The 21,810-nt window shown below is 47.7% G+C and overlaps 1 protein-coding gene across 1 annotated transcript in view; it reads right to left on the reverse strand.

Annotated features, from left to right (window-relative positions):
* LOC123768227 (WW domain-binding protein 11) overlaps positions 1 to 21,810 on the reverse strand; it is a 35,960-nt gene that overhangs the window by 2,453 nt on the left and 11,697 nt on the right. The window contains exons 2-4 of the mRNA XM_045758685.2: positions 18,505 to 18,630; positions 5,364 to 6,948; positions 946 to 1,034 (exon numbers count right to left, since the gene is read on the reverse strand). Of these exons, the coding sequence (XP_045614641.1) occupies positions 946 to 1,034; positions 5,364 to 6,948; positions 18,505 to 18,630 (1,800 nt within the window). The remainder of the gene's footprint in view (positions 1 to 945; positions 1,035 to 5,363; positions 6,949 to 18,504; positions 18,631 to 21,810) is intronic.

Here is a 21,810-nt window from a genome sequence, read left to right on the forward strand (position 1 = left end):
ACAAGCTTTTGCTTTGCTCGATTTGTAACATTGGAAAAGTATTAACATTAATAGGAATTACTGTAGAATATATCTTCAGTCCAGTTTATCTCATTTAAACTGTACAGTATATAGATTGCAGCTGACTGAGATAGGTATCCAGTCTCCAAAGCTAATATGTCTCTGGATGCTTTTTAGAGGGAGACGGAGAACACCATAGAAAACAATCGTGGAAAGGTGCTCCGACATCCCACCCTACCCAGTGTAATTATGAAAAACTGACTATGCCAACTCATGCCACAAACAAAATTCTGTTATGGCCTTCGCAAGAAATTTGATACACCACACATAAAAAAAAATCAATATTATTACCTATTTTCCATTTTTATGAGGTCGGGAGACATCAGCCAAGAGAAAAAAGATTCCCAATGACTTGGACTAGATGTTAGAGTGACGGTCTGACTTCCTGCAGGTCGGCGTTCAATCCCTGACCGTCCAAGTGGTTGGGCACCATTCATTTTCTCCATCCTATCCTACATCCTTTTCCCTTTATCCCTTCCAAGTGCTATATAGACATAATGGCTTAGTATTTTCTCCTGATACTTACCTTCCCTTACCTCCAGCAGACATCCACAACAGCACCCTAATGCTTCACAAGACCTAGTGTTCAGTGCTTCTCTTGAATTATCATATACATACTGTAACTACATGACAAATACATTCCTTTCATTCTTACAAATAGCCCTGTTCTTTACTCTATCACACGGGTCATTCACACACCATATGCACCTAATTGTTTCTGGCTTTTGCCCAGTGTTTCTTCTAACTTTCAAATTTACTAGAATATATATACTCATCAGTCCATCATCATGAATACTCACTTTTCAAGAGTCACCTGCAATATTTTACCACTGAAGAGAAGGTACAAGTTATAAACTAAGTTACAGATGTAAAAATTTAACTCACCTGTTTGTGCCTTTCCTAATTTCTTTCTGTCTTCTCTCTTTACTCTCAGGGCAGTTGGAAGGAAGCGAGTTACATCTGCACTCAGATTCCTGTCAAACATTAATTTTCCATTCAGATTAAGTGTCTCCACAATCTCCACAGGTGGATCACCCTCAGAGAGCAGTGATCATCAGAAATGCCACTCTGCCTGTGTTTCCCAAAAAATTATCTTCTAGAATGATACATTTGCATGCAAAGAAGTAAGAAAAGACAAAGGAAAAAGTTATAGTTATGCGAGGTGTACACTGTAGCCAGGTGGAGTGGTCAAAGAGTGCGTCAGCACTAGATAAACAGCTTGCTGGTCCATGGTATAGGGGGTGAGGGGACTTAAATGAGTAAATTCTTAGACAATTTTTATGTTCATGGCTTCACTTACTAGTTTACATTATGTATTTTTTGAGTTAACATAATTTACAAAAATAATAACAGTGCTGTATACAGGTCTACAACATAATATGTAAACCTATGATGACCAGACCACACACTAGAATGTGAAGGGACGACGATGTTTCGGTCCGTCCTGGACCATTCTCAAGTCGATTGAGAATGGTCCAGGATGGACCAAAACGTCGTCGTCCCTTCACATTCTAGTGTGTGGTCTGGTCATCATACTTTAGCCACGTTATTGTGACTCATCACCTGCATATGTAAACCTATATAACACTTAAATCTATTATCTTCAACCCAACTTCTTAACTGCTACAGTATTCTGTCTAAGATCATCATCCAGAAATAATGTAAAACACTGGCAGAAAAGACCAAATTGTGATTTTACGTGTTTTATAAAAATGCGCGAAAACTAAAATTGGCATCATGATGATAATCACAGTGACCTAGGGATAAACATATGACAAAAACCACTTTAATGGTCAAAATGCAGTTATCATCAAAATTTGTTCTGCAGGGTAGTGCAATTTTATGTTAATTTTAGTTATCGTCTCCCAATTTTTATACAAATGTATGGTTATAATACATCTATATAAATTTAATGGATAATATGAAAAATTCTGTTATAGTTTTTAAAGGCTTACTATCATTAATTTATTGTATACCTATGGCCTGTAATTATCATCAAACTACAATTTGGTCTTTCCACCAGTGTTTTACACTATTTCTAGAGGAGGTTCCAAGGCAGAACAACAGCAAAGGAGTGGGTTTCATGACACTTCTTTTGAGCTGTGCCAGGAACAGATATACATACAATATAGATGTCATATTACATTGTAGACCCATATACAGTATCCAATCACCATTTTTGTCAACTGTGTGTACATAAATCCAGTTATTCCACAGACTGTGTAAACTAAGGTAAAATAGTGAACATAAAAACTAACTTGAACACCAGTGACAATGTGTCAGCAAGCTGAATACAGTACAGTATCTACACGTCCTTGGACCCAATGATTCCCCACCCAGCTCCCTCCCGAAGTACACTAAACCAGAAAAGACTTAGATATTTATGTTTTTTGCATTTATCCTTACTTTTTTTTTGTACACAGGCAGAGTGGCACTTTTGACAATAGGTGTACACCCAGAGTAATGGGTTAAGAAGAAGACAAGTTTACAATTAGAAAATTACATCCTAACTCCTACCTCCCTGTTCACATTATACACAAGAAATTATAATTGTTTTGAGAGGATAATATTAATCTATTGGCAAAAGTTAATAAGCAATTGCAAAGTTGGTACTGTAATGTAGTGTGGTCAGTATTTATTGATAAAACCTTGATTCATTGTTCCCTCTGGAAAATGTCAAGCCTTGAAAGGTCGGACAGATATAAAATCTAACTTAAAACACCAAATACTATTGTGTCTTTATAAAACTAAAAAAAAAGACTCTAAAGAGTACCATGTAACATTCTCAAAAATGAAGATGTCACCACCTGCAAGTATTAGGAAGCAAAAATGTATGTAAAAAATCTAGAATGCTGAGCAAGCACACAAGTGAGGAGCTCCAAGTAAACACAACATAATTACAAAATGGGAAAACAATATTTAAAGGAAGGGTAAAGTGGGAGACTGAAACTGCAGTACAAGTGTAACCAAAGAATTGATAAAAAAAAATAGGTCCTCCTGATTTACTTCCTCAGTAATGTGTCCATGGATAACCCCAATCATGAGTATTCTTTTGATGGTGTGAGGGAGGGTCTTGTGTGCCGCACTGAGGAGGTCTGGTTGAGGACTGGGCTGCGGGGACGCTATGCCCCGAAATCATCGCAAGGTAAGGTTAGTAAGGTGTTTGCCATGTAAGGTGACTCATATACTGTACAGTATTCCTCATTTCCTTTCATCTGGGAATTGAGTCTACCCAGTGACTGACTTCCCTGAGGTGTCAGTCACCTCAGAGTGTCACCACTGTGTTGGTGACACACTGTTGGTTAGAGGGATAAGGGCAAAATAGGAGCTTCAGTGAAGCCCAACTGAACCAACTAGCTAATCTGGCTAGAGAGCCTAGTTGGACTTGGGTCAACAGTAATTTGAATTGTCAGTGTCCTTATTGATCCCTGGCTCACCATTCAGATGTTACACTGGTTACTTGCCTATACTCATTTGTTAACTCCAACAAATTAATTAGAGGGAGTTTGGGTGTCTTGTAATCTAATTTCAATACGCTCTCTGTCTACTAGTAGGGGCAAAGGAAAATTATATACGGTGGGACGACCTCAGATTTCGAATACCCCTCATCAAATTTTTCTGTTCTTGACCTCAATTTCTTAGAAAAATTTAACTCAGTATTTGAGGTTTTCCTCAGTGCTCGAGTTCGTTGATACAGTGGGTCCTCAGTTCTCGTAGGCCCCTGTTCTCATAGTAAATTTCTAGATTCAGTTGTCGTAGTTTGCCTCAGGGGTCGTGGTTTGTTTTACACGTACGGGTCCACCGCAAGCGTGGCACTTCAGTTTACCAGTGACTCCCGCCTAGTGATGATTGCGCTTAGATTCTTTGTGAAGACTTTCACTGTTTTGTGCTTCTTTCGTGTCTGAACGTAAGTTATTATATATCATGCCATGGGTTCCAAGAAAGTCAGTGGTAATGTTCAACCTAAGAAAACAAATGTGAGGATGATGATGGAGGAAAAACAAGAGATCATTCATAGTGAGACAATGTGATGTCTCACTACAAACAAGTGTTAAAATGTAGGAAAAAACAATTGCCTATAGACAGATTCTTTAGTAAGACAAGCAAGCAGTGAGCCACAACCAGGTCCTAGTGGTATGCCTCCAAAACATAAGAGAGAGTGTACCCCAGAAATATCATCACTGCTGTTATAATGGAAGGGGATGCCCCTTCCAAACACTAAAACCTCTCCTCCTCCCCCCTTTCCTCACTGTCTTCCATACGCCAACAAGAGTCCTCAATAAAGGTAAGATGTACTTGTACATACTGTAGTATAAATTTTAAGTAGTACTGTAGTATGTATAAAATGTATTTTTAAGTTAATATTTTTTTGTGTGTGGGATGGATTAATTCAATTTACATTATTTCTTATGGGAAAATTTGATTCAGTTTTTGAACCGAATTAAACTTGAAAATGAAGGTACAGTACCACTGTCCTAGTCCCCAGCAGGCAAAGTTTCTGTCTTGGATACCTGGCATATGTTAGTGTGACAAGTAATGGCTCGTGTATAAGCTCAGGGAAGCTACTGAGGAGGATGTCCATAAAAGTTTTGTGCATATCACAGTAGTAGTAATATTTACACATTAAGGAATTTAGTTATGATATAAATTAGTTAGTCATTGTGGGTACAATATAAGCAAATAATTCAAGTAACAAACAATTTAATCTATTTTATTATGAGACTAGACACTAGTAGCCTATTCTTAGAGCAGGGATCCAGATAGTACTATCACTGTCCAAGTGAGATAAGATTGAATATCTCCTACATTTCAACTGACATTTGAAAAAAAGCTGGGGTTTTACAACCCTGTGATAGTATGGTATGTTTATACTCAAGAAACTGTAGCTTCAAAATTTTTGAAATTCTCACTGACAGTTTGAATTTAGCAAAAGTGAAAGGTAAATAAAATGTCTTGCACAATTTAACATTCTGTACCACTTGCCCTTTTGGACGAATATTCTTTTTGAGCAATTTTGAGCACTTAAACGTGGAAAGATATCAGGCTGTATTACATATCAGACAAGAGACCGGACCTATATATATAAGACTAAGTTTACAAGTTTGACTGGATCTTGGAAGATTAGAAGAATGTAATAGTGTACAGTACAGGTATATGATAATGAATTATTTCTGTACTTAAGCAGAAAGGTACATCACACAGTATAGAAAAACACATGCACTTCTTTCTTAAGTTGTGAATATTTACCAAGAAGCATAGGCTGGACAGTAGACAATAAGAATTTATGGCATATTTCAACTGACCTGATCTGTGGCTTGGCTTCGATGGTTGCCGAATGCTTTTTGTCGTCTTCCCTTGGTCGAGCAATAAGTTGAGGACCTGCAGACAGCACATTTGGGTTGTGAACTGGAGGAAGGCCACGTGGAGGCATTCCTGGTGGTGGCATACCGGGTGGAACACCTGGCGGACGCATAGGTAAACGAGGAGGCATTGGTGGTGGCATGCGCATATTAGGTAGTCGGGGGGGCATTCCTTGTGGAGGAGGCCCTGGTGGTGGACGAACTCCTGGGGGTGGTGGGAGACCACTGCGCATTGGTGGAGGTGGGCGAAACATAAGTGGTGGTGCTCCAGGTGGTGCACCTGGAATGCCTGTTGGAGGTGCTCCTGGAGGAATCACTGGTGGAATAGAAGGTGGAATAATAGAGGGAACCACTGAAGATGATCCTAAGGGTCCTACAGGATGGCCACCTGGAGCAACATTTGGAGTGGACTGCACAACTGTGGGAGTAACACCTGGTGGGATAAGTGGAACAGATGTTGGTGGAAGGGACAAGGTGGTTCCTGGTGGGGCCACAGGCAATGTGACAAGTGGGACTCCAGGTGGTCCACTTACTGAGACTGTTGTTGGTGGTGGAGCAGAAGGAAGGTAAGAAGCTTGGGATGCAACCTGACTAGTGGGAGTTGGCTGTGATGCTGTAGTACCTGGAGGAAGACCTATAGGAGGACCAGCTGGCCCTCTAGCTTGTGGAGGTGGCACATTCAGCATTGGTTGCTGAAGATTAGGTCTTGGAGGCTCATCATCGTACAGTTTATCTAATCGAGCCCTGAGATCAGCCTTACGCTCTGCCTCCTTCTCACGGAAAAGTACTTCAGTTTCCCTCATGAAGTCATCTATGTCTTGGCCTGACATCTGCAATAGCTTAGTCTGTAAGCTGGTTAGTCCTTTAGAATTTGTTATTGTAACCCTCGTGTCCTTTTCTTCATCCGAATCTTCTCCATCTTCAAAACGAATAGTACGGCTTCGTGTTTGACTCTTATCTTTCTCCTCAGTTTCATCATCATCATCTTCCTTTTCTTCTTCCTCTGCCTCCTCTTTCTCTGTACTAGGAACAGCAGGTTCTGTTTCCATTGCTTCCTCCTCTTCCTCCTCCTCCTCCTCCTCCTCTTCATCATCACTAAGGTCAGGTGGCAGTGTTGGAGGACAACCTGGAGGCTTTTTTGGTTCAGCTGGAGGTGGTACATATGCTGACAATTTTTTAAGAATACTATGAGAAGGAACCATATGAGCATTTGGCACTGGCAAGGGAACTATCTCTGGGGGAGGTGGCAGATCAGGCATCAATGCATCAGGTACTGGAGGCATGTCAAGATTTGGTAAAGGAATCTCATCTACCGTAACTGCCTGAGCATGTCGAACTGACTCAAAATATTCAATAAGTGCTTGCCTTTTCTTCTCATAATCCCCTTCCATACGACGAATTTCAACCCAGTATTCTGGATTTTCTCTTTCATACAGTTTAAGAACTCGATCAAGAGTCTCTCTTAGCTTCTTTCTCTTATCTTTTAATACCTTTTCACTGAGAGCTGGTGGGACCTCAACATTGTATTCTGAAAGTTAAAGAGACAGTTTTAGTGGACTTAGAAAAATATAATGCTCGATGAAATACAGGTCAAATATTAATTCACAAGTGGAAAAATTACACGTTACAAATTATGTACCTATATTGTAATATAATTTTGAAACCTATTAATTAAATTCTTGGACTTAGTACAATTTGGCACAAGGATTCATCCTGTTTGATTATTCTTAACCCCCAAACATTTAAGATTGCTGGATGTGCCCTCTTTTTTTTATAAGGAAATTGACTGCAAGAAATGCAATGGTAACTTGTACCACTTGGTGGCCAGTGTTGAGCAGCCAGTTATAAGTGTAAGGACTAGGTATAAAGAAGTACAGTACTGAAGAAGGAATGAGTATAAATAAGTGTACAGTATGAACATTCATACGCAATAATGTGTATAGACATTTAAGCATACCGTGTCCAGGACACTAAATTAAATTCGTCGCCAGAGGTGCACATGTGTCAAGTCTCTACTGTGCATGCGCTAAGTGATAAACACTTAGAAATGTAAAATCTTTGGAAAATATATACATAACACACAGCTGGCAACCCACCAATTCAGTTCTAGAATGATGAAAGCCGCTGACCTAAGGAAGAGGGAGTGTTGGGGAGCCTCCAGGGCTAACCTAGAAACTGCCGTTTCATTACATTCAATGCTGGTTTTCTGTGGGAGCCCTGTCGACAACCTGTAGCTAACCACCCACAGAGAAGGAAAGCAGAGACTTACCAGGAAGGTGGCAGCACTGCAGGTCTCAAATCGAGGAAGAGACAGAAGCCTACAACAGGCGCCCCAAAGCCACACAAGGACCACAGAGGATTTGGGATGTTCACTAAATACCTGGCAGGCCAAGACCCTTTTTGACCTCCAAAACACCCTGTGCCCAGATATCGTCCCAAGACATATTACAAAAAACAGCCAAAAGAGCGGCATACAGTACTTCCTAACATCATGGGCACGAGGGTACACCACAGGCTGGCTAGACATAATAACATTGCAGACAACCTGAGAAGCACGAGCCCTGGAACAGGGCACCGGGGAAACTGGATCCACCCAGAGCTTCATCCACCTTCGCAGAACCAGTGGCACGCAGGTAGCAACGGTAAAGCTGCAACCAGACACACAACATAATGGACCCCCAGCCTAACCAACCATGCATCAACAACCTATAGACCCATCCGGAAGCTAGCCATCTCAATTCTTCGCCGAAGAGAAGGAGAGGGTTGCAAACGAACAAAATGACTCCCAGGACCAAAAGAGCAGAAATACCTATCTAAAAAAAAAAAGCAGAAATACCTGAATACATACCTAGCAGATGAAGACGAGTCACTACGACCCTGGTTAAACGCGTGAATACGGGAGGTGCCAGATTCAGACCGAATGGAAGGCAATGAAAGCTGTATGCCTGACATCCGACCATGAAACCTAACCAATCCCTGAACCCCGGATGAATAGGAATGTGCCAATATGCATTCTTGAGGTCCAGAGAAATCATTCAAGTGCCCTGGCTCAAGAAGCCGAACCTGGGACAACACAGTCATCCGAAAGGAGGGGCAAGGAATCAAACGGTTCAGACGGGACAAGTCCAGAATGAACCAAAGTTCCGCACAGTCCCATTTCGGAACCGGAAAAAGCGAGAAACCCACTTGAGGGACAAAGTCGTTTTAGATCCCGCCCAAGCAAACCCACTCCAAGACCCGACAGAGATGGGAAAGAAGCCTGCCTTGAGACCCCCAAACCCCCCGACAGGGGGCGCCGCCACCCAACGCCAGGAATCGTGGGACCAAGCATGGGCAAACAGAGCCAGCCTTCCCCCCCATCGCCCTGTCAACGGGGGTACCCCGCAAAAGGGCCGATGCAACTTTCGAGAAGCTGACTTCCGCCCAGAGCTGACCGTCCGCACCGACCAAACGAAGAAGGCCTCGGAGGACACACCAGCTCTGAAACTGGCACCAAAGGCCCACCTTGACCTACCAAAACCCAAGCCCTGGCACTACCACCTCGAGGAGGAGAGAGAACATCACTCCCCCCCCCCCCTCCACCAGCACCAACAAATCAGAAATGTGGCGGCAACTACAATATAATTAGAAGCCACCGACCGACAGAACCTGAAGAACACAGTACTGTACTCCAGAAATAATAGGGGACAGAACGGAGACAAAGACTGCAAAGTCAGGGCCTAAGCTGAATGCAAAGAGAGAGTGAGGACTGCCTGTCAACACTCGAGACAAGAGGTAAAGAATGTAAGACACTGCCTCCTGGAAGATCGGTGCAAACAGCTTCAGCGGGGCAGCTGAAACCAGAACCTCGTCTGAAGGCCCCCACTCAACACCTTCACAGCCTCCAAAAGCCAGTCCGAGGACAGTTCCACAAGACCGAGCACACGCAAGACTGAAGCCAAATGATTGCCAGTTAGATAGTCATCTGCCACCAAGGCAGCTGAAACAGAAGGGACCTAAGCATGTAATTGCACTAGACCCACATCACAAGAAAGCGCAGAGGCAAAGAGACACTCATTGAGGAACTCAAGTGTAACACAGAGGAAACCTCCAATGCCGAGGAAACCTTCCAACGCCAAGGAAACCTCCAATGCCAAGGAAACCTCCTGCCACTCAAGCGTGCAGGTCTGACAAAACCTGCGCCTAAGCTCCCAAAGAGAACAAAGGGCAATCTGCCAGCCAGGAAGACTCTGAAACCTCGTACCGCACCCAATACAGAGAAGAAGACCCAAACCCAAACGAAGATAGATTCTTTATAGAGGCATAAACCGGGTCTTGCATGAGGTAAGCATCAAAAGCCTCCTGAACCTCAGCAGGGGAAATTCAAGAGGAAGGAAACCTCCGGAAGGACGTATCCGAGGAGCCCAAAAGCATCCAGTAACGAACCTGGGGGGGAAACTGCACCCATCTCAAATTCATACAGGGACGGAGGATATAAAAAAAACCCGGCCCTGCAACAATAACCCCTGCCCAGAAGGCACAAGGGCCCAGGCAACGTCAAAAGGAACCCAAGCCCTCCAAGTGGACCCACCCTGCCCTCAAGTCCTTGGGAACTCCTGACACAGGCCCCTGGGGCAGAGCCCTCATCCACTGCCCACCACCCTTGAAGAAAAGGCAGATTCCTGGGGAAAAGCTTACAAAGAGAAAACCCCATCAACTAGGTATCAACCAGGTATCAACCAGGCTCACCCAGAAAATGGCATTACATTCAACGGTTTTCTGTGGGGAGCCCCTATGGTTCCCTGGAGCTATATACCCAAAGATAAGGGGAAAGAGGGACATACCCTGGAGGCAGCCGCCACAAACTCCTTAACATGAAGTTGAGACAACTGGCTGCAACCTGTGACCCAGCATAACACAGGAATGCCCGGGAGCAGGCACATTCACCAAATAACGGGCGACCAGGACCCTGTTCGACCTCCAAAATCCCCAGTGCCCAAATATCAGCCCAAGACATATTGCCAAACACGGCAGCCTAAGCAGCAAACTTCCTAACATCATGGGCACGAGGATAGACCGCAGGATAGCTAGACGTATTAACCCTGCGGACGACCTGGGAGACTCTAGCCCTGGAACAGGGGAACGAGGGAAACTGGATCAACCCAAAGCGCATCCCCAGCCACCAAAGTCGAAATGCGCAGATAACGGCAGAGAGCCGCAACCAGACACAGCACATGATGCACCCCCGGTTTGACCAACTAAGCATCAATGACCCAAGTTCAAATTCAATTATGTTTATTGATACAAGAAAAAAAATATATCTCAAAGGGATAGAGTAGCTTAGACTATTTCTACCTCCCTGAATCAAGGTCCCCTTCGGAAAGCAGCCATCTTGTTCTTACGCCAGGAAAGAAGGAGACGGCTGCAAATGAACAAACCTACCACTAGGACCAAAAGAGCAGAAACCCCTGTGTTGGAGAACATGAAGCTCCCTGACTCGACACCCAGAGGCTAATACCAACAAAAATAGAGCCACGGAAAAACAATTCTGAACCAAAGGGGCCACCACAAACCGAGGAGAGGAAAGATAGGAGAGCACCCTGTCCAAGGGCCAGGACGGCTCGGGGGCAGATGAGATGTCCACCCTGAACGCAAGCTGGAGCGGCTCTGCCAGTGCCGCACGATACGAGGTGACAGTATTAGGTAGCAAATGATGGTCCTGAGTAAGCCAAGAAACGACAAGACAACACGATCGGAAATAGAAGACAACCTACAAAGAAAGAGAAAATGGCAAAAAGAACACCAAGAAACTTCATACTGTCGCCGAGACGAAGCTCTCAGATAGGACATCATCAACGAACAAGTAACCCACACCTTGATCACCATACAAATGGTGATAAACCCACATCAAAAAGACCAGACACGAAGAGCAGAGGAGAAGACCAAACTAGCCAAGCAGCGCAAGCAAGCAGCGCCTGAAACCAAGGCTGGGACAGCCACCAAGTGGCCACGAGGACTACTCTTCCTAGGTAGGACTCCAACCGAGCCAGAACCCAAAGCAACAGCTGAACCGGGGGAAGAGGCACAGGTAACCCCACCTTGACCAGTCCTGCCAAAAGCCTCACAGACAAGGAAGGGCGCCACATAGATCGGGAGATGCCGAGACCACGCCAACGCAAAGAGGTCCACTTCCGGGAGTCCGTACGTCCAACAGAGCCAACGAAAAGAGACGGCGCCGACAGTCCATTCCATGGACAAGGGAAACTCCCCGGGATACGAACCACATGGACAGCCAAACCCTGAGAAGCCAGCAGACGAGCCACTCAAAGTGACCAGTCCCAAAGAGGCAAGGACCGAAGAGAACCCCTGCAATTCAGGTAATGAATCACCAGGAAACAGTCCAAATGGAGCCAGACGGTCGAACCCCGAGCGACCCGAACCCTCCGAACGAAAACCAGACCACTGCGAACTGCCGCACGGTGTTGTGAGCCCGACAGAAGGATGGACCCCACCATCCCTGGCTGGCCTGGTGAGCACTGGTCACAAAGCCCCAGCCAAGAGACGACACGTCAGTGAACACATTGAGCAAGGGGTTCGGGTAAGTGCCAAGGCATTGAATCCCCGAAAACCCCGAAGAGGAAGACTTGAGATGCAGTAACTGATGCAAGGCCTCTGGAGGACGAACCCAGCGATCGCGAGAGGGGCGGAAGGGGCGTCCCAGTAGAAACAAGAACAGACGCCGAAGCTAAACCTGACCCAGCAGGTAGACTAGCATGGCAAAGTTCAGACTCCCGCACAACTGCTCAAGCAACTGCCGAGTGACCCGGGACCATCTCAGAAACAGCCATAAGGCGGGATTGCAGCCACAGCAACGCCTTCAGAGGAAGAGACAAGGAAGCAGTCCAAGAGTCCCAAACAAGACCCAGCCAGGTCCGAACTTGGGACAGAACCAGATGGGACTTCCTTCAATTCACCAGGAACCCGAACCCGGCGAGCTGGGAAAGAACCACACCCCTGGCGAGCAGACAAGCAGACCGACTGGGAACCCACACCAGCCAGTCGTCAAGGTAGACCAGAACCCGAATCCCTAGCAGACACAGACAGGTCACTATGACTCGGGTAAGATGCATGAATACACGAGGTGCCAGATTCAAACCAAAAGGACAGCAAAGAAAATGGTGAGCCTGACCCCCCACCAAAAAACCTAACCAGTCCCTGAACCCTGGATGAAAAGAAACATGCCAATAAGTGTCCTTGAGGTCCAGGGACACCATCCAGGCACCCGGCTCCAACAAAAGCTGGACCTTAGACAGAGTAGCCATCCGAAAGGAGGGGCAAGGAATCCAGGGAGTCAGACGGGACAAGTCCAGAATGTACTGCAGATCCGCACAGTCCCCGTTTCGGCACTGGAAACAGGCGGGAATCCACCTGAGTGATGGGGTTGTTTCGAGCATGCCTAAGCACACCCACTCCAAGATGACCTGAAGAAGCACAAGGGAAGAAGCCCGTCCTGCCAGCCCCAAACTCCCCGAAAAGGAAGAAGCCGCCCAACGCCACCACAGGCTGGAAGACACTATCGAAAATTTCCACAGATTGTGGGACCAAGCACGAGCAAACAGACCCAGCTGCCTCCCCCATTGCCACGTCAACAGCGAAAGGATCTGTGCCCCTTCCAAGAAAAAAAATTAAAATAAAATAAAATAAATAAATAAAAGAAAAAGACAAGCAGCCGACTGGCGAGCAGAGAGAGCTCCGCGCCGGTCAGATGAAGAAATCACCAGGAGACAGCACAAAAGCTGCCCCAAAGGCCCACTTTGACAACAAAACCAAAGCCCTGGCACGACCACAAACACGTGCCAAGACCCAAGAAGGGCAATCTGCAAGCCAGGAAAACCCTGGAATCCCAGAAGAGGCAGAACCGGGGCACATAGAAGGTAACCAAGAGTCTCCAGAACCTTATAATGAGAACCGAGAGGAAGAAAACTTCCGGAACAAAACCAAAGAGACCAAAGGAACCCGGGGAGGAGGCTAAACAACCACATTTGCCGGCAGAAGTGCACCACATTAAGGAAGCGCAAAACACATTACCCAGACTAAAGCCCCAGTGAAACTAGTCAGTAACATACCAAAAACCGAGGGACAAAAGGTGTGGGAGCAAGCATTGCCAACGGCCAGGGACACTGGGCCCAAACCCCCAAGGCCCAGATCCAAACACAGGCAGAAAACACAAAACCAGAGGAAAACCAACACCAAAGCATTAACAGAGGAACAGGAGAAGGGAAGAACACCCTAGAAAAAGAAAGCAAAGCAGAGAAACGGCAAAGGAAGGATAAAACCTCCGAAGGAAGGTGAAAAACCTGCCTCCAAAATGTGAGCGCACACACCCAGGCACATAAAAACAAACTGCAGCGCCACCTTGGCGGCCAGGTGTTGAAGTGACCTGCAGAAAGAACACGGCCACCATAACAAAAGGAGACACGGCTGAGGCAAGAGATCTGAAAACGCTAGCAAATGTAGGATAATAAGCAGATGAGAGGAACAAGAAAATCCGCCCAGAAGGCAGAAAACCCAGGTAGGGGCAAATAGCCCCAGAACTGCTAGCTGGCACCCTACCCCCCACCGCACTGGGAACCCGCAACAGAGGCCCCGTGGCAGAGCCGTCCTTCATGCCCTCTACCCCCTAAAGAAAAGACAGAGTCCAGGGGAAAGGCAGCAAAGAAAGGGCCGCAGGTAAGACCCAGAAGCCTCGGCAGGAGGAGTAGGCTCGAATGCCTCCATCCCCAACTTGAACGGGGCAGCCTCTGAAGCTGCCGAGTCTCAGCACCAACTAAACCCCCACCACAACCCAGAAACCCGCAGACGGTCTGGAGCTGGGAACAAGGAGGGAAAAACCAGTGTTGAATGTAATAAAATGACATTTTCTGGGTGAGACCCGGAGGCTCCCCGGAGCTATACCGGGCTGATATGTATATATTAGACCGTGGCAACAGTCAATCGAAGGAGTTCTAGGCCTACCAGGGACCAGAGCCAGAACTTGGCCCCCCTCAAGAGAGGCACGAGGAGGAATAGGCCTCAAGACACCCCCGTGTAATTGGAAGCAGTCTTTGTCTGCCATCTACCAGGTCAGGCACCCAGAAAGGTAGGAATTCCAAAACTAACTACTGCTGATTAATTAATTGCAAACCAAAAGCCGAACTAGCAACAGAACTCTCCAATCAAGACCAAGGAAACCAGTATGAAGGCACCACAAACACCGCGCATCCGTCTGCGCAACCCCCCGTCCCCGGGAGGGGGACGGAGGGATCCCAGACCTCCGCGCCGGCAACTCTCCCCAGTTCAGAGGCCGAGTATCAAAAACGCAAAAAAAAAAAAAAAAAAAAAAAAACACTGACCGGAGGGAGGGAGGGATGCCGGGGAGCCTCCGGGTCTCACCCAGAAAATGGCGTTTCATTACATTCAACGCTGGTTTTCTGTGGAGAGCCCCTACGGCTCCACGGAGCTACCTAACCAAAAAAAGAAAAGAGGGACTTACCCGGGAGGCGGTTTGACACCCCTTGAACATGAACCGCCAGGAGGGCCAAACCCCCGAGAACTCAGCAGATGAGTCACCCGAATTCCAGCCCCAAAGAACGAAGGACCGCATCGAACCCCCACGGTTCAAGCAATGAACCATCAGAGACCAGTCCGAATGGAGCCGGATTGTTGCTTCTCGAACGACCCGAATCCTCTGAAGCGAATGCCACACTGCCGCAAACTCCCGCGCCGTGCTGTGAGCTCGACGGAAGGATGGACCCCACCGACCCTGGCCGGCCTGGTGAGCACCTGTCACAAAACCCCAGCCGAGAAACGAGGCATCCGTGAACACATCGAGCGAGGGCTCGAGGAGGCACCACAGCACAGAACCCCGAAAAACCCGCAGAGGAAGCCTGGCGACGCAGCAGCCGATGCAAGGTTCCCAGGATCCGAACCCATCGATCACGAGCGCGGCGGGAGAGACGACTTGATACCTGCTTGATGGGGTTCTGGGAGTTCTTCTACTCCCCAAGCCTGGCCCAAGGCCAGGCTTGACTTGTGAGAGTTTGGTCCACCAGGCTGTTGCTTGGAGCAGCCCGCAGGGCCACATACCCACCACAGCCCAGCTGATCCGGAACTTCTCTTAGAAAACAGTCCAGTTTTCTCTTGAAGATGTCCACCGTTGTTCCGGCAATATTTCTTATAGTTGCTGGGAGGAACGTTGAACAACCGTGGACCTCTGATGTTTATACAGTGCTCTCTGATTGCCTATGGCACCTCTGCTCTTCACTGGTTCAATCTTGCATTTTCTTCCATATCGTTCACTCCAGTACGTTGTTATTTTACTGTGTAGATTTGGGACCTGGCCCTCCAGTATTTTCCATGTGTATATTATTTGGTATCTCTCGTCTCCTTTCTAGAGAGTACATTTGGAGAGCTTTTAGACGATCTCAATAATTTAGGTGTTTTATCTCGTCTATGCGTGCTATGTATGTTCTCTGTATTCCCTCTATTTCAGCAATCTCTCCTGCTCTGAAGGGGGAAGTGAGTACTGAGCAGTACTCGAGACAGGACAACACAAGTGACTTGAAGAGTACAACCATTGTGATGGGATCCCTGGATTTGAAAGTTCTCATAATCCATCCGATCATTTTTCTGGCTGACGCAATACTGTATTTGCTTGGTTATGCTCCCTAAACGTTAGATCGTCAGACATCATTATTCCCAAATCCTTGACATGCTGTTTTTCTACTATGGGAAGATTTGATTGTGTTTTGTACCCTGTATTATGTTTCAGATCCTCATTTTTGCCGTACCTGAGTACCTGAAATTTATCACTGTTAAACATCATGTTATTTTCTGCTGCCCAATCGAAAACTTTGTTGACATCTGCTTGTAGTTTTTCAATGTCTTCAGCAGACTCCGCAGAAACCAGAACATCCGCCGAAAGCCAGATCCAACCCGATGGGTAGACCATCACGGCGAAGTTCAGGCTCCCGCACAGCTGCTCGAACAACCGACATGTGACCCAGGGTGCCCACCAAAAACAGCCGGAGGCGGGACCGCAGCTGTAACAGCAGTCGCAAGAGGGAGACAAGGAAGTGGTCCGAGAGTCCCACCCAAGACCCAACTTCAGGTTCAGCTCAGGCTTCCCAGTTCGAACCTGAGATGGAAACCAAATGGTACTTCCTCCAGTTCACCAAGAACCTGAACCCGGTGAGCTGGGAAAGAACCAAATCCCTGGCGAGCAGACATGCAGACTGGCTGGGTGCCCACACCAGCCAGGCATTGAGATAAACCAGAACCCGAACTCCTAACATATGCAACCGGGCCACCACGATCCAGGTAAGATGTGTGAACACTCGAGGATGCCAGATTCAAGCCAAATGGAATGAAACGAAAGCGGTAAGTTTGTTGCCCCACGACAGAACCGAGCCAGTCCCTGAACCCTGGATGAATTGGGACGTGCCAATATGCGTCCGCGTCCTGGAGGTCCAGAGACACCATCCAGGTACCCGGCGCCAAAAGCAGCCGGACCTGAGAGAGAGTGTGGTCATCTGAAAAGAGGGGCAAAAGACCCAGCAATTCAGACGAGACAAGTCCAGTATGAGTCTAGATCCGCACAGTCCCGTTTCAGAACTGAAAACAAGCGGGAAACCCACCTGAGGGATGTTGTTGTTTCAACCACACCCAAGCGAACCCACTCTTGGATGACCTGACAGAGCACAGGAAAAGAGGCCTGCTCTACTAGCCCCGACCCCCCCGAAGGAGGAAGGAGCGACCTAACGCCACTGCAGGCTGGAGGAAATAACCCGAAATGCCCACGAATCGTGGGACCAGGCGAGAGCAAATAGAGCGAAGCTATTTGCTTTCGCCTGGAGAATTTATTTCCTGCGCACAGGGGGGGTGCCATATTTAGAGGCCGAGCAGCACAGTGGTTAAGGTTTTCCACCAGGAGTATCCTTTTTACCTTGTTGTAGTGGGAGGTTAATCTCTCTAGATTGCAGACTATTTACAGTGATTAATACTTTTTGGGAATTGTTTTCCCCAAGGGCCGGGTCTTACCTAACCTCACTAATTGGTACTCCATTACCTTAAGCATTGACCCACAGAGCAGTTACTAAGCTACACATTTGTAACAGCCACACTAGGCAGACCCCCACCAGGCAAATTGAAACAAAAAAAAATTAAATAAAACCCCCACACAAGTACAGCGTCCCCCAAAGGAAACAGGAACTGGCCACCACGTAGATAGACAGGCTGCACAACACCTTGACGCTCCAACCAACACGATACCACTTCCTACCCAAGGCCAAACAAGGGCCCCAAAACCCCAGCTGGCCTCAAGGGCAAGGTAAATGCCAAGCAGCAAAAACCACTACAGAAATGGTTCCCGAACGTCCCAGGGAAGAGAACCCTAACCACCCAAGTACAGTACAGTACTCGCAGGGTGCTTAGGGAAGGAAGCCCCTAAGTGCATGCAGCCCCCGTACTGATGAGTAACTCCTGGCCACCACACACAACAATAACAGCAGACTGGCAGCCACGAAGGCAAAACACCACCAAGGAATTTGAGGGCAGAGAAGCGTCTGTCCCGGTTCACATTAGCTTACGAACTCAAAGCCTGAGTAGCCGGCGCGGGGAGGGGAGGGCTGCGTGGACAAGAGGCACGGCAGTAGTGCTACATTTGCTTGTTTGCTTGTTTCCTTGGGATTGGAGGGAGTTCTACCTCCCTTTCAGTTTTTTGTTATTAGTTTCTTACCATGTGGGGGTTTGTTTTGTTATACCTATCTTTCTGGGTGCCTAACCCCAGTCGATGGTAGATAAGGAAAATCCCCAACCACAAGGGCAGTTTTCCAGGGCCATTGCTCCCTGAAACCTCTCTGAAGGGGGCCAGGTTCTGGCTCGTGGTCCCTGGTAGATTGAACTCCATAGCTAATGTCCCAGTCTAATATAACATACATTAGCCCAATAGCTCCAGGGACCCGTAGGGGCTCCCCACAGAAAAAAAAAGAAAAAAGTCAAAGTATTATTCAACAAGTGTAGTTTCCACTCTTTATAGATTAAATATTTAATACTGCACTATACATACCCATACTGTCAATTTTTTCCATCTCCATGATGATTTGTGATGGGTCTTTTCCCTTAAGTACTGCTGCTCGAACCATCTGCCGTTGTTTCTTGTTTTTTTTCAGCTCTCTTTTTCTAGCCTCCTTACCTAAAAAATACTAAACATTACTACACCTTTTTTTTATGGGAGGGAAGAGGGGGCAGGGTAAAGAGGATGGAGAGGCACATGTGAAGGTAAAGTTTACAAATCAGAAATATAGTGTGAGTTATGAAAGCAGGCGGGCTGCCCGCCTTGCTGACACGATGTGTGTGTATTGGCAGCTAAGCTAAGCTTCCTCTCTCTTGTCACAGAGCTGTGAGTGTGTGAGGTTCTTCACATGTTATGTTCACATGTTATGCAGCATAACCTATATCTATAAACAAATTGACCTACAACTTTTACATATTCGAGTACGAATGCCAAACAATGTTTGTTAAAACATAGAAGAAAATTAATGAATTAGAACTACCTTATACATTGTCGATAACTTCAACTTCAATTACAGTTACAGTATCTCTAAAACTAGAGTTTCAACATTGAGCCAGTTTCAAAAGCTTTAGTTTCTGACCGATTCTCACCAATTTTACATATAGTGTGCGCCGCTGTCTGTTCTACAATCCTATTAGAATGGATTTTTCATAAACTCTAAATGTTTTGAGTTATAAATTTTGTTGTCTGAATTTGGTGCATATTTCATATGCCATCCTGATGATTTTTTACAGTAAACTAAACTGAAAATCTATATTCTAAATCTATTAAAATGAAGATCATATACTAGTTTGAGAGCATATAACACTTTACCCTTGTGTTGCTAAGGGCTATTTGGCCATTGTCACCCCCATGCGCATAAAAAAAACCAACGTTGAATGTAATGAAACGCCATTTTCTGGGTGAGTCCCGGAGGCTCCCCGGAGCTATCCCAGGCTGATATGCTAATGTCAGACTTTGGCATCAGTCATGTGTATGGAGTTCTTAGGCCTACCGGGGACCACTGGCCAGAACCGGGCCCCCTCAGAGAGGCAAGGGGAGCAATGGCCTATAGAAGCCCCCGTGTAGTTGGAAGCATTCTATGTCTGCCATCGACCGGAACAGGCACCCAGAAAGGTAAGCGCCCCAAAACAAACCCCTATTCTGGTTAAAATTGCTACCAAAAACCGAACTAGTGGATAGAACTCCCCAACCGAAAACAAGCAAACTAGTGTGACGTCACACACTGCCGCGCCGCTGTCTGCGCAGCTCCCCCCTCCCCGGGAGGGGGAAGGGGGAGCCCCAGACCCCCCGCGCCGGCTACCCACACCTCAGTTCTTGAGGCTGGATGTCAAAAACATGCGAAAAACCGCCGACCGGAGGGAGGGAGGGATGCCAGGGGAGCCTCCGGGACTCACCCAGAAAATGGCGTTTCATTACATTCAACGCTGGTTTTCTGGGGGGAGCCCCGTCGGCTCCCCGGAGCTAACTACCCACAGACAGAAAAAGAGGGACTTACCCGGGAGGCGGTCGTCGCTCACCCCTCAACTCGAAGCCGAGACAACTGGCTGCAACCTGCCGACCCAAAGCAACACAGGCCCGACGAGGCCCAGGGACATTCACAAGGTAACGAGCAGCCAGGACCCTGTTCGACTGCCAAAATCCCCGCGCCCGAATATCAGACCAAGACATATTCCCAAAGACGGCAGCAAGAGCCGCGAACTTACGAACGTCATGGGCACGAGGATAGACCGCAGGCTGGCTGGACCTAATAACCCTGCGGACGACCTGAGAGACCCGAAACCCGCGAACAGGGAAGAAGGGAAACCGGATCAACCCACAGCGCGTCCCCGGACACAGAAGCTGTGGCGCGCAAATAACGGCGAAGCGCCGCAACCGGACACAAAACATGATGCACCCCCGGCCTGACCAACCAAGCATCAACCATCCCATGGACCCCTCCGGAACGCAGCAGTCTCATTCTTCGCCAGAAAAGAAGGAGACGGCTGCAAACGAACAAAACAATCACCATGACCAAAAGAGCAGAAACCCCTGCGCCGGAGGAGAGCATGAAGCTCCCCTACCCGACCCCCAGAGGCCAAAGCCAACAAGAAAAGTGCCTTGGAAAAACAATCCTGGACCGAAGGGGCCACAACGAAACGAGGAGACGAAAGGAAAGCGAGCACTCTGTCCAAAGACCAGGACGGCTCAGGTGACGCATGAGCAGGCCGGAGGTGAAACAATGCACGAGACAGCTTGCGAAACGGCGCAGGCGTAACATCGATACCGAAAGCAAGCTGAAGCGGCTCCGCCAGCGCCGCACGATACGAAGCGACAGTGTTTGGCATAAGATGATGGTCCTGAAACAACCACGAGAGGAAGGACAAGACCACCCGAACAGACAAGGAGCTAACATGACGAAGACGCAAAAAGAAACAGAAGGACCGCCAGGAAACTTCATACTGCCACCGAGAAGAAGCCCTCAGGTGGGACACCAACAAGGAGGCCACCTGATCACCATAGAGATGATGATAGACTCGAGTCAAAAAAACCATACGCGAAGACTCGAGGAGAAGATCGAACCAGCTACGTGACGTACCGGCCCGATCTGCTGAAAGAGGCGGAGCCGCGGGAAAACCCTCGGGTTCGGACACCGAGCAACCAGCGCCTGAAACCAAGGCTGGGCCGGCCACCAAGGGGCCAGAAGGACAACTCTCCCCCGGTAAGTCTCTAAGCGAGTCAGGACCTGGAGCAACAGCCAAACCGGGGGAAAGAGGTACAGGAACCCCCACCTCGACCAGTCTAGCCGAAAGGCATCGACCCCGACGGCCTCGCAATCGGGGAAGGGCGCCGCATAAACGGGAAGACGCTCCGACCACGCCGACGCGAAGAGGTCCACTTCAGGGCGCCCGAACGTCTGGCAAAGCCAACGGAAGGACTCGTCGTCGACCGTCCACTCCGTGGAGCGGGGAACGAAGCGAGACAGGGCAGTCGGCCAAGACGTTGGACACGCCCCGTACTGTGAACCTGCCAGGAGAGCCAAACCCCGAGAACTCAGCAGACGAGTCACCCGAAGCGACCAACCCCAAAGAGACAAGGACCGCATCGAACCCCCGCGGTTCAGGCAATGAACCACCTGGAGAGCAGTCCGAATGGAGCCGAATCGTCGATCCGCGGGCCACCCGAATCCTCCCCAGAGCAAACCACACTGCCGCGAACTCCCGCACCGTGCTGTGAGCTCGACGGATCCCAACGCCCCTGGCCGGCCTGGTGAGCACTGGTCACAAAACCCCAGCCGAGAGACGACGCATCCGTGTACAC

The sequence above is a fragment of the Procambarus clarkii genome, chromosome 59 (assembly GCF_040958095.1).
Source record: "Procambarus clarkii isolate CNS0578487 chromosome 59, FALCON_Pclarkii_2.0, whole genome shotgun sequence".
In the NCBI taxonomy this organism is placed as follows: domain Eukaryota; kingdom Metazoa; phylum Arthropoda; class Malacostraca; order Decapoda; family Cambaridae; genus Procambarus; species Procambarus clarkii.